At 50.6% G+C, this 12,915-nt stretch overlaps 1 protein-coding gene across 1 annotated transcript; it reads right to left on the reverse strand.

Annotated features, from left to right (window-relative positions):
* Positions 1–1,277: 1,277 nt before the first annotated feature.
* On the reverse strand, positions 1,278–11,576 carry LOC116816150 (serine protease 33-like). The gene is made up of 5 exons (XM_032765171.2): positions 11,471–11,576; positions 9,584–9,746; positions 8,968–9,233; positions 1,958–2,133; positions 1,278–1,664 (listed from the first exon to the last, which is right to left on the reverse strand). The coding sequence occupies exons 1-5, from the start codon at positions 11,574–11,576 to the stop codon at positions 1,278–1,280; spliced, it is 1,098 nt and encodes a 365-aa protein (XP_032621062.2).
* Positions 11,577–12,915: the final 1,339 nt, after the last annotated feature.

Below are 12,915 nucleotides of genomic sequence, written 5' to 3' on the forward strand. Positions count from 1 at the left end.
CCTTACTTACAATTGCTGTGGATTTAGATGGATTATGCCAGGTATATTTTCAGGAGATGTTATACTTGCTTAGCTTCTCCTTCCCTCCCTCCAGAGAGGAAACAACAAAAAGAGAGCACAAACAAAACCTTTCCCTTCCCCTCCCTACAGATTTGAAAGTATCTTCTTTTCTCATTGGCCCTTCTGGTCAGGTGTCAACTAGGTTAATTGACCTGCTTAACCCCTTACAGGTAAGCGATTCTGTACAGCTGCCAAGGAGGGATTCTATGCTACCCTTCTCTCTATATTTATGACACCCTTTCTAAGAGTCATGTGCTAGCTCATCACATATGAGCTGGAGGGAGGGAGATCTGGGTTGGGCCATCTAGGCTGCATTAGGGATGAGACTAGATTGGAGGACTGTAATGCTCCCTTGTAGCTGTGCTCTTAGCACAATCTGTGCCATGGGTTCAAATCCTCCCAGACCCCTAAGGGATGGAGGGGGACTTAAATTATCTTGGGGACTGGGTTGGTCACTGTCTGCAATTATCAGCACAGCCAGATGGGGGCATTGCAGGGTTAAGTCACCTTGTCCCCTTATCTCCATGGGCTTACCCAGGGTCTGTTCATGCCAGCCTCATTCTCCCAGGCACAAGCTTATTGCATCAGAGGCTTGATGGGGCAATGGGGCAGCAGCTGATGCAGCAGCACACATAGTAATGAGGATATGAGGATGGGGTCCCCCCGCAAGCCAATGTAGTGCCAGTGTCTTGGAGGGTGTCCAGGTGTGTGCTGGGGAAACTGAGGCAGAGAAGATGGAAAGGGAAAAACAGGTCACAGAATAGGAGCTGCTGAGGAAAGATAATTAAAGAGAGCAAAGAAAAAGGAAATAACAGCACCTTCCGGAAATCAGAGAGATATTTTGGCACCCAGAAGAGGAGGGTAAAGAGGCCTCGAAGAAGCCTATGAGGCGGCTGACAAAGAGCCCAAAAGAGGGATAAAGAGGTGGGGGCGGAGGATGGAAAGATTTAAGGACACAATCTGGCATTGAAGCAAGTGGGAGAGGGAGGCTAGGGCTTTGCTTGTGTGCTTCCTTGCGTGTGTGTGCATGTGTCCCTGCTCCCCGTGCTGGAGAAAATCAGGACCCTTTGCACCCTCGTTACCATTAGCAGTGTTTACATAGGCCCAGCTGGGATCCGGGCTGTGCACCCCTCAGACGCAGTGATGAACTGAACCCCCATCTGGAGGGGGCTTTGATGGGGGCCTGGAGGGATGAGCTGGAGCATGGGGGGTGCATCTCATAGGATCATGGGAACAGCTGCAGCTAGGAGAAGCATGGCAGGCAGAGCCGGCACTAGGCACAAGCAGACTAGGCAATGACTTAGGGCCCCAAGCAGCCCAAGGGGGCCCCCTATCCGCTTTGTCTGTTTTAGTGTAGTGTGGATGGGGGAGGCCCCCAAAATATTCCTTAGGGCCCCCAGTGGGCTGGCACTGGCACTGTTGGGCTGCATGACGGACATGCCAGGCTCAGGGGAGATGTAGCCTTGGATCCAGTCAGCGTAGGGGGGCAGCAAAATGTAGACCCCTGGGCGGTTGGGGAGCGCGCATTCCACGCCCCAGCTCACCACCCCAGCCAAGAGCCAAGTGCTGTCCAATTCACAGACCAAGGGTCCCCCAGAGTCACCCTGCAGACGACAGAACCATGGAGTCAATTCCTAGTATGTCCCCTGGGGGCGCCAGCTCTGCTCCAGCCCCAGTGCCAGGGACTGGCTGGCTCAGGGGGGCAGGGAATGGGGCGTGGGGCCTTTCCCCACTAGGGGACGCTGGCTCTGATCCATCCCCAGGGCGGGGAACTGGCTGGCTCAGGAGAGTGGGGAATGGGACACGGGGCCTGTTCCCTTCTGGGGGGCACTGGCTCTGATCTGGAATTGCCTGGTGTACGGGGGAGGGAGTCAGGAAATAAGATACAGGGTCTCACCTGACATGCATCTTTCTCCCCTTGTGGATACCCTGCGCAGATCATATCCTGCTTGATGGGATCAATCTCCTTAGGGTCGTCTGGGTATGAGCCGGTGTTGAAGAGGCTGTTGCAGGTGTCTCTGTCTATCAGGGGAACCTGCACCTCTTGCAGTGTTTTGGGGGCTGTCAGACTCCCTGAGGACAGACAGACGAACAGGGCAGAGTCACCCCCATGGAGACAAGCCATTGCACAGCTGCAGAGATCAATCCACGGAGCATTGCTGGACAGCTCATCCCCAGGCACTGATGGGACTCCGGCACCAGCACTGCTCTGTGCTGACCAGCAGGGGGAGCCCTTGACCCTCACACTTCCACAGGTTCCGGCGGGACAAAAGTTGTGGAAAAGGTCTCTCCCTGCCTCAGTTTCCACATCTGTAAAATGGGGATAATGATTCTGACCTCCTTTGTAAAGTGCTTGGAGAGCTACGGGATGGACAGAACTCAGTATGAGCCAGCGATTTGTTAATACTAAAGGATCAAAGCCACAGCCTCAGTTGCTCCCACCTCCCCACCTGCAGAGGGACTCACTTCAGGCATGAAACCGCCGGACGCTGGCATCACTAGAGATCCATGCATGGAGCCCTGGCACCAGCAAAATCCCAGGCCGCGGTAGGATGTGCAAAGCTGCCACAGACTCTCACCCAGTGCAAAATCAGGGACCATAAACTAGGCGTGGAAACTGGAGAGTGCAAAGACAAAGAAGGATGGCAGTGGAAATTCCATCAGCAACTCGCTAGACCAGTGGTTTTCAAACTGTGGGTCACGGCCCAGCACTGGGTCACAGAATGGAAGGCAGTGGGTCACGGTGGCTCTCGTCAGCACTGCCCATCGGGCCATTAAAAGTCCTGTCGGTGGTGACGCCTGGCTAAGGCAGGCTTGTCACTACTTGTTCTGACCTCACGCTGTGTCCTGGAAGCGGCCAGCAGCAGGTCCAGCTCCAGGTGGGGTGGGCCATTGGGCTCCATGTGGTGCCCCCACCCCAAGCACCGGCTCCGTACTCCCATTGCCCGGGAACCAGCTAATGGGAGAACAAGGGGTGGTGCCTGAGGGCGAGAGTTGCTTGCGCACGTCTGCCTAGGACCCAGACCTGCTGCTGGCTGCTTCCGGGGCACAGAGCAGTAAGTGGTGCCAGGATAGGCAGGAAGCCTGCTTTAGCACCCCCCCGTGCTGCCGACCGAGAGCCGCCCAAGGTAAACCTGCATCCCAACTCTGTGCCCCCCCAAACCCATAGCCTCCTCCTGTACCCCAAACCCCTCAGCCCAGCCCCACCCCAGAGCCTGCATCCCCAGCCCAGAGCCCTGACCCCCTCCTGCACCCCAACCCCCTGTCCCAGCCCTGAGCTCCCCTCAAACCCAGAACCCCCTCTTCTACCCCAAACCCCTCATCCCTGGACCCACCTCAGAGCCTGCACCCCTATTCCGGAGACCTAACCGCCTCCCACACTCCAATCTCTTGGCCCATCCCAGAGCCTCATCCCACACCCTGAACCCCTCATTCTCAGCCCATTCCACTGCCATCACCCCCATGCCCCAACCTTCTGCCCAAGCCCTCAGCCACTCGCACACTCCAAACCCCTCATCTCCAGCTCCATTGGGTCATGGGCATCAACAATTTTCTTCAACTGAGTCGCCAGAAAAAAAGTTTGAAAACCCCTGCACTAGACCACTACAGCTCCAAGCACATCTGCAGAGTGAAATTTGCAAAGCAAAAGCAGGCTTTCTTCAAATGCAGAATCAGTAGGGGTGATATCCAAGAGGTAGAAATACGGGAGGCGTATGCCAGCAGCACACTAGATGGCTGCAAATCCATGCATACAACAATCATGCAAGCAGCACCACAGCAGGATCTGCCAAGATACCGCAGGGTCACGCTGAATGCATGACACGGATAAACCAGGGGTGGGAACTGGACAGGTGAAAGGGGAGTCCAAAGTCCAAACAGGAACAATGGTGGAAATTGGATATTAATTGGCTCACCTGCTATGGATCGATGCACAGAACAGACATGCTAACAGATTATCCAGCCACAGGAAGATGCACAACATTAAAACCAGCTCCCACCCAATGCAAGATGAGGGACTTTAAAGGTTAGGGTTAAGGTTAGGGTTGGGGGTAAAGTATAGGTTATCTTCAGGTGTAGGGTGAGCATAACTGTTAAATTGAAGGTCAAGGATGAGGGTTATTGGTGGGGGTACAGCAAGATTTAGTGTTTGTGTTAGAGTTAAGGTGAGTTAAGTTTCATGGTTAATAGAGAAGGGTTAAAGTGTTAGTGTTAAGGTTGTGTTAGGGTTAGAGTTAAGGGTCAGGGTTCAATGTAAAGGTTTGATTTAGGTAGGTTCGGAAAGATTCAATTTTGATCGGTAAATATCAATTTCTCCTGGCACACACAAACTGAAGACAAAATATTTCCACTCAGGGCCAGCTCCAGACGTTTTTCCACCCCAAGCAGACAGAAAAAAAAAAAAGCCGCAATCTGCGGCAATTCAGCGGGAGGTCCTTTGCTCCCACCGGGAGTGAGGGAGGGACCCTCCGCCAATTGCCACCGAATAGCTGGATGTGCCTCCCCTCTCAGGAGTGGCCGCCCCAAGCACCTGCTTGCTAAGCTGGTGCTTGGAGCTGGCCCTGTTTCCACTGGTAATCATTGAAATTTACATATAGGAAACGTAAGAAAAGGGTAGCTTGAGAACTTGTGGTAGTCACACCTTAATGACTTAAGTCATAATGAACGCTGCATAAAGCACGTATTCAAAGTTCTGCTAAAACAGCTGGTGCCTGCATTACCGGAGCACGTGCTGCAGATAATTATGCAGCTGTCATAAAGTTTTCACTTTTTGAATCTCATCATCTACTGGACTTAAATAATTATTATCCGACTCTCCCCCTATAATTTCCCACAACTGTGAACATTTAAATTGATAAAATGGGGGGAAATGCTTAAAAATAAACATTGATATCATCCATCTAAATTATAAAAAATCAAATTCTGCCAAGCCTAAATGTGATCAGGGACCATAAAGGTTAGGACTGGGGTTAAGGTTAGGGGATAGCGTTACCTTTAGCTGTAGGGGGAGCATAACTGTTAACCTGAAGTTTAATAAAGAGGGTTATTGGTAGGGTAAGTGTTAGGATTACCCTAACACTTGTTCAAGGTTAAGGTTGTGTTAGGATGAGAATTCAGCGGTAGGGTTGAGTTTAAGGGTTAGATACAGTGTCGAAAGTTAAGATTAGTGGTTAGGGTTATATTTAAGGACTAGAGATAAGATTGAGGCTAAAGGTTAGGAGTAAGCGTTAGTGTATAGTTTTAGCTTTAGCAGTAGGGTGAGCATTTACATTACATTTAGGGTTAATTTTTAGAGTTGGGGCTGGTGTCAGGGATATGTTTAGGGTTAAGGGTATATCGGGTAGAGAGCTAGTTTTTTTATTTAGATTAGCATTGCAGTTAAAGTAGGGTTATGGCTATAGTTAGCATTAAGAATACAGCAGGGGTATAATGCTAGATTTTGATTTCTGGTTGGTGTTGCAGTTAAAAATAAGGTTAGGGATGGGGTATAACAGGGGTGTAGCGCTAGATTTTGACTTACGGTTAGCAATGCCGTTAACAGCAAGGTTAGGTTTATGGTTATGATTGATGTTACAGCAGGGGTACAATGCTAGATTTTGATTTAGGGCTAGCATTGCTGTTAACAGTAGGGCTACGGATATGGTTAGGGTTAAGGGTGTATCTGTGGTAAAATACTAGAGTTTGATTTAGGGTTAAGGTTAACAGTCAAGTTTTATGGTTAATAGTTAAGGATTAATAGGTTTAAGGATTATGTTGGAGATAAGGTTGTGTTAGTTTTAGAAGTCAGGGTTAAGAGTTGGGTTAAATTTAAAGGTTACATCAGGGACCATAAAGGTTAGGGTGGGGGTGGGATTTAGAGTATGGTGTTATCTTTAAGTGTAGGGTGATCATAACTGTTAAGCTTAATATTAAGAATAAGGGTTATTGGCAGGGGGAGGATAGGAGTAGGTTTAGTGTTGGAGTAGGGTTACGGGTGGGGGTTAAGACAGTGATGAGCTGCCAAAATATTAACAACAGGTTCCCTCCTCCTCACCTCACGAGGGGGTTATGCCCCCCCTGGGGGGTCGTGCCCCATCCATCCCCTCATGTTCCTTGACACACAAACCCCCAGGACCCCTGACCTATCTCCCCTCTTCCCTGTCCGCTGACTGCCCCTTGCCGCCCCATCCAACCCCTCCTCTCATTCTTGATGGCCCCCCAGGACCCCTGCCCCATCCAACCACCCCTTCTCTCTGTCTCTCTCTGTCTCTGACTGCCCCCCATCACCTCATCCAACCCCTGCTCCTTCCTGACTGCCCCCTGGGACCCTGGCCCCCATTCAATCCCCGTGTTCCCTGCCCTCTGACTGCCCCCTGACACTTATCCACCCCCCGCACCAACCCACCGAACACCCCTCCCTGCTCCCTGCCCCCTTACCACACCGGCGCCAGGGGGCCCAACTCCCTGGGCAAGGCCGGAGCCGCTCGGCCAGGACCAGCCCAAGCCAGGGGTGCTTGGCCAGAACCGGGCTGTGGTGCTCAGCCGGGGCCAGGTGGAGCCAGACTGGTCCGTGTGCGCCGTCTCCCCCCGCCCGGCTTACCTGCCTGCTCCTTGTTTCAGGTTTCCCGTGAACATTGGATTCGCGGGAAGCAGGGGATTTGGAGGAGAAGGAGGGTGGAGCGTTCAGGGGAGAGGGGGAGGTGAGCTGGGGCCAGGGGCCGGGTGGACAGCTGTCCAAGCCTTTGTTAAATTTCAAAGCTTTTTAGAACCGGTTGTCCTGGAACAACCAGTTTTAAAAGGCTTCTAAATTTAACAACCGGTTTCTGCAAACCGGTCGGAGCTCACCACTGGGTTAAGGTGGATAAGGAACTGGTTAAAGGGGAGACTCCAACGGGTCGTACTGAAGGGTGAACTGTCAGGCTGGAAGGAGGTTACTAGTGGAGTTCCTCAGGGATCAGTTTTGGGACCAATCTTATTTAATCTTTTTATTACTGACCTTGCAACAAAACGGGGGAATGTGCTAATAACGTCTGCGGGATGCGACACAAAGCTGGGGGTAAACTTCGCTAACCACCACGAGAAGGACTGGCGATATTCCTACAGGAAGATCTGCGAACCCTTTAAAACTGGAGTAATAGTAACTAAGCATGAAATTTAATAGTGAAAAGTGCAAGGTCATGCACTTGGGGATTACATAATCAAGAATTTAAGATACTCAAATGGGACGCATCAGTTGGAAGCAAATAGAGCGAAGAGAAGGACCTTGAGTTTGGTTAATTCACTATGAGATGACTCCATGAGACCGAGGCACAATGGTGATACTGGCCATTTTAACAAATGCAAGTCGCGAGTAATTAGGACTGCCCCGAGCCAATGAATATATCCAGCAAAAAGCATAAGAGGTGTTAGTGCAGGCGGTTCATATAAGGCGCTGGTGAGACCACACTGGAATACTGTCGTACAGTTCTGGTTCTCCCCATTATGTTTAAGAAAGGATGCAATTCACAAACTGGAACAGTTCAGCAGACGGGCTACTAGGCATGATCTGAAGGAATTGAGAAGCCTTCCCCTTACGAAAGGCAGACTCAAAGAGCTTGGCTGTCTTAGCCATGGCCAAAGAAGAGCTCTGCAGGGGGATAATGCTTGAGCTCTTATAAAAATATATCAGGGGGAGTTACATTAGGGAGGAGAGAATATTTAAGCTAGTACCAATGTAGACACAGCGCAAATGGTACAACTGGACATTAGGAACGTTTTAGACTTGAACTTAAGACGAAGGTTTCTAACCATTAGAGGAAGTGAGTTCTGGAACAGCCGTTCCATAGGGAGGCCTCCGCCTTATGGGATCAAGCTAAGCTTGATAGTTATGGAGGGGATGTTATGAATGGAATGGCCTAATTCTGCATTCCATTTGGCAATTGATCTTTGATTATCAGCACCATAGTCTGCTTCAACGGTCTGCTGATGGGATGTTGATGGGACTGCGGATCTGCGTTACTGCAAGCACTTCCTTTCCTGGGTGTGTGTGAGTCGTGCCACACTATGCTCAGGGTTTTAACTGGATCGATATTTGCGGGTCGGAACGGAATATTCTTTCGGGCGCAGATCGCAGACGGCCCTCGGTGGTCTTTCTTTTTCGCTTTCTGAGCGTGCGGGCAATGGATCACTTCTGTAGAATTCTCTGCAGCCTTGAGGTCTCAAAACCACAAATTTGAGGACTTCCATAGACTCGGACCATAGGTTATGGGGTTGGTTAATAAACAGTGGATGTGGAGATTCGTGCCTGCCTTTGCCGGAGGTCAGACTAGATGATCATAATTGGGTCCCTTCTGACCTATGAGTCATATAGGTTGTCGTAGGGTGAGAATTAAAAGGGTTAGGGTTGAGTCTAAGGGTTTCGATTATATGGTTAAGTGTTAAGGTTGAGTTGGTTAGGGTTGTTAGGGTTAAGGGACAGAGATAGGGTTCAGGTTAAAGGTTAGGGTTAGGGTTAGGGTTTGGGTTAAGGGACAGAGATAGGGTTCAGGTTAAAGGTTAGGGTTAGGGTTAGGGTTAAGGGACAGAGATAGGGTTCAGGTTAAAGGTTAGGGTTAGCATACAGTTTCAGCTTTAGCTGTAGGGTGAGCATTTAAATGAAATGTAGAGTTAAGTTTCAGGTTGGGGGTGGAGGTTAGGGCTCTGCTTCGGGTCTAGGTTATATCCGGGTCATTGTGCTCAGTTTTGATTTAGGGTTATTGTTGCAGTTCAAAGTAGAGTTAGGGTTCAGGTGCGTATTAGGAGTTAGGGGTAGATTAGGGGTTAAGGTTAAGGTTATGGTAGATTAAGCCCCAAAGCTGTTTTCCAGTGATCATCTGGGGGACCCTAGAACCTCCTCCCCCATTAACCCCCAAAGTCCGACCATTTCCCCACAGCCTCCATTCACCTTCTCACCTCCGTACTGAGTGTTACCCCAGCCGGTCACCCAGCACTCCATGCCCGCGGGGAACTCCACAGAGGAGGCTGGAAGGCAGATGGGGCGGATAACTTCATTGAAGCTCACAGGGGTTTCCAGCTCCACCAGTGCAATATCACCGCTGGACCTCATATCAGTGTAGCTGGGGTGGCGGTAAATCTCCTTGATGGGAAAAGATACCAGACTTTCAGAGGGGTTCAGGAGCTGATATTCCCCTAGGTTCACATGATAGGCAGACTTGTCCCTGCAAGATACAAGAGCAATATAAAGGCGGTTCACCCAGTAATCAGATGCAGCCAACTCTGGGGTGGGGCAGCTGGGTACCAGCTGCACAACTGATGGGGATGGTTAGCCTGAGTCTGAGATGCAGCTGCCTCTGGGGCAGGGCAGCTGGGGAACAGCAGCCCATAACACCACACAGGGATGGCTCACCTGGCAATGAGATGCAACTATCTCTGGGGTGGAACAGCTCAGTAATAGCCGTACAGTGACTCCACAAGGGGATGGTTCACCTGGCACTGAGAAGCAGCTGCCTCTAGGACGTGGCAGTTGGGGAACAGCTGCACAGTGATGGCTCCCGCCTGGGTTACTCACCCATCAAAGCAATGAGCTGCTGATACCACCCAGCTCTCAGCAATGAGGGACCCTCCGCAGATGTGGTTGCTGCCTTCACGGATGCTGACCTGCCAGGGCCAGGACCCATTCTCGGCATCATTACCCCCCACAATGCGGGGAGATCCCTTTGGCTGCTCACAAGCTGAGGAGAAAGGTGGGGAGCACAGTGAATACAACCCAGGAGTCCTGGTTCCCAGCCACCACTGCTCTAGCCCACTAGATCCCACTCCCCTCCCAGAGTTGGAGAGAGAACCCAGGAGTCCTGGATCCCAGCCTCCCCTGCTCTAGCCCACTAGATCCCACTCCCCTCCCAGAGTTGGAGAGAGAACCCAGGAGTCCTGGCTCCCAGCCTCCCCTGCTCTAGCCCACTAGACCCCACTCCCCTCCCAGAGCTGGGGAGAGAACCCAGGAGTCCTGGCTCCCAGCCCCCTGGCTCTAGACCACCAGCCCCCACTCCCCTCCCAGAGCTGGGGAGAGAACCCAGGAGTCCTGGCTCCCAGCCCCCCTGCTCTAACCCATTAGACGCCACTCCCTTCCCACACGCAGGGCTAGAATCCAGGAGTCCTGGTTCCTGGTTGCCTGGCACATAACCTCTATCCTGTCTTCCCTCCCCAACCTCTGTCTCCCCACCCATAGATTCACCTCTACTGCCCATCCCTGGGCTGGGGTGGGGGTAGGACTGTGAGGCCTTCCGCAGGGTCTGGTACACACAGTCACAGCACAGTATTCCCTTAAAGGTATAACAGACTTAGTGTGTTTGCACTTTCCAGGAGAGGGCTGGGCAGCCCAGAACATACATTTCTGGGGGAAATCTGTGGCTGCGGGTATGTTGGGGTCACCCTATGGGACTCTTTAAGGCTGGTAAGAACCCCGGTGTGGCTGGGTGGCTGCAGCCCACACACAGACCTAGCTGGGAGTGACCTGCAAGTTGGAGGCTGTTTGTGAGCAGTCCAGACTGGAGGCTACAGCAGCAAGGCATCGTAATGGGCACCCCAGGTTACAGGGCAAGGGTGACACAGCTACTCATTGGTCTGGATTGTGCCCTGGGTATGTCACAGGCCTGTCTACAGTAAAACCAGAGTGAAGTTGTTTTAACACAGGGTGAGGGAGAGAGACAAACTGAAGGCAATGGCAGGATGTGGAAACATGAGGTTACTGGTAGAATTAAAAAACACAGTTTGTGTCTGTACCTGTTAGCAAGGTGCTGTCCTGTCTGATAGGGTGTTTCTCACCCAATGGTTAGTTCTTCCAGCCCTTGTCCAGCCCATAAAACTGGGATCTACCATTCCTGAGACCTCACCCCCAACTCTCTGCAGGTTCATTTGCCTTTGTGAATCTCCAGCCTGCACCTCAAGCTGACAGTACCCAGAGGCTGTCTCCATGGGCGTCCAGTTTTCAGACGCCACATCAGGTTAGGAACACAATATCCTATGTCACTTAGCTCTAAACTCATTCCCCACATAAACATCTCACAATAATTTGACAATCAGCTGAGCCTCAGAGACCCCACGAGGCCCTTTCAGTGTGCACGATCGGACATAGATATAATGTCCCTGCTAGCATGTGGCTGGGTGAGTTTGGGGAAGTCTGTGTTGCAAGCGCTTAGGGAGTGAATAAAGAGCAGGCAGGGCTGGGATTACTGGGGGTTCAGGCTACCATGGAGGCTAAGTTAAAAATATCATGGGACTGGGGACAAGGTCATTTAAATATAAAAGTGGCCAATTAAATAATTTAACACAAGCCATCTCGGTAAAACTTTAACACGTCCTGTCTTCATTCTGTCACTCAGTGGGAAAGAAAGAAAGAAAGAAAGAAAGAAAGAAAGAAAGGTCCCCGTCTCCCATCTCCACTCCACCCCACCCTCACCCTGCACCAGGCTCATTGCCAGCAATGCTGTGGCCAGGAGGGAGCAGAGATGCCCCATGATCCAGCCTCTCCTGGTCCTTTCTTGGCCAAACCCAGCTGGCTCCATCGCTCCGACCAAAGTCCGGCTGGTGAATGAATGGGCCAGGGCGGGTTTTTATAGACAAGGCTCCTGCCTCCGCCCTCCCGAGATCTGGAGAGAACAGGTGTGACCCATCCCCTCATAAGCCATTCAAGGAAGCAAGTGCTGCTAAATTCTGCATGCAGACAGGGCGCGACCATTCTCATTCTGCTCTGCCTGGAATTGCCCCAACAGAGGCACCCAGAAAAACCAACAAAAATGTGCATTGGTCAAGGTTATGGTGGGGAGGACCATTTTGATTTTAACTTCCCTGTTTTGTTAGCAACTGACTGTGCCGACAACAGCTGGCCAAGGACAGTGCCCTGGCAGAGCTAAGATTGTAATGGGGGTAACCTTAGCATGGGGGGTTCACAGAATCTAAGGTGAGCAGGCACCATTGTGATCAGTCTCACCCCTGGTATAACACACACCAGAGATCTGCCCCCAAATAGCTCCTAGGGCAGGGCTTTTAGAAACACATCCAGTCTTGCTTTAAAAAATGTCAGTGAGGGAGAACCCTTGGTAAATTGTTCCAAACCTTAATTACTCTCACTGTTAAAAATTGACACTTTATTTCCAGTCTGCATTAGTCTAGCTTCAACTTGCAGCAATTGGATCCGCCTGACTGACGAGCCCATTATTAAATATGTGTCCCCCGTGTAGGTATTGATAGACTGGGGTGAAGTCACCCCTTAACCTTCTTAAGCTAAATAGACTGAGCTCCTTGAGTTCTACTCACTTCGCCAGGTTTTAATAATTCTTGAATCATTCTCATGGCCCTTCTCTCACCCACCTCCAATTTATCAACATTGTCTTGAATTGTGGGCGCCAGCAATGGCCACGGAATTCCACGCCGTGGTCGTACCAGTGCCAATACAGAGGGTAAAAATCAAAATCTTTTGCTCCGACTCAAGATTCCCCTGTTTATTGCATCCCAGCATCACATTAGCTGTTTTGGGCCACAGCGTCACACTGGGAGCTCATTTGCATCCAGTTATCTTTTTCAGAGTCTCCTTTTCTCAGGACGAGTCCCTCATCCTGTGAGAAGGCCAACACTTGTTGTTCCTAGGTGGACACATTTTCATTAGCCACGTGAAAACACCACATCAGTGATTGCCTTTTCCTTATTTACCACTCCTCCAATTTTGTGTCATTGCAACCTTTATCGTCATGTTTTCTTCCAGGTAATTGATAAAAATTAAATAAAATTGTGATGCTACACTCCATATTCTTTCAATAGATAATGTTATAATATTATTATAGCATATGAAGACGTATTTTATGCAAGATGGGTCTTGTAAGATATAATGGAAAGATTGTGATTTGC

The sequence above is a fragment of the Chelonoidis abingdonii genome, chromosome 4 (assembly GCF_003597395.2).
Source record: "Chelonoidis abingdonii isolate Lonesome George chromosome 4, CheloAbing_2.0, whole genome shotgun sequence".
NCBI classification, from domain to species: Eukaryota; Metazoa; Chordata; order Testudines; family Testudinidae; genus Chelonoidis; species Chelonoidis abingdonii.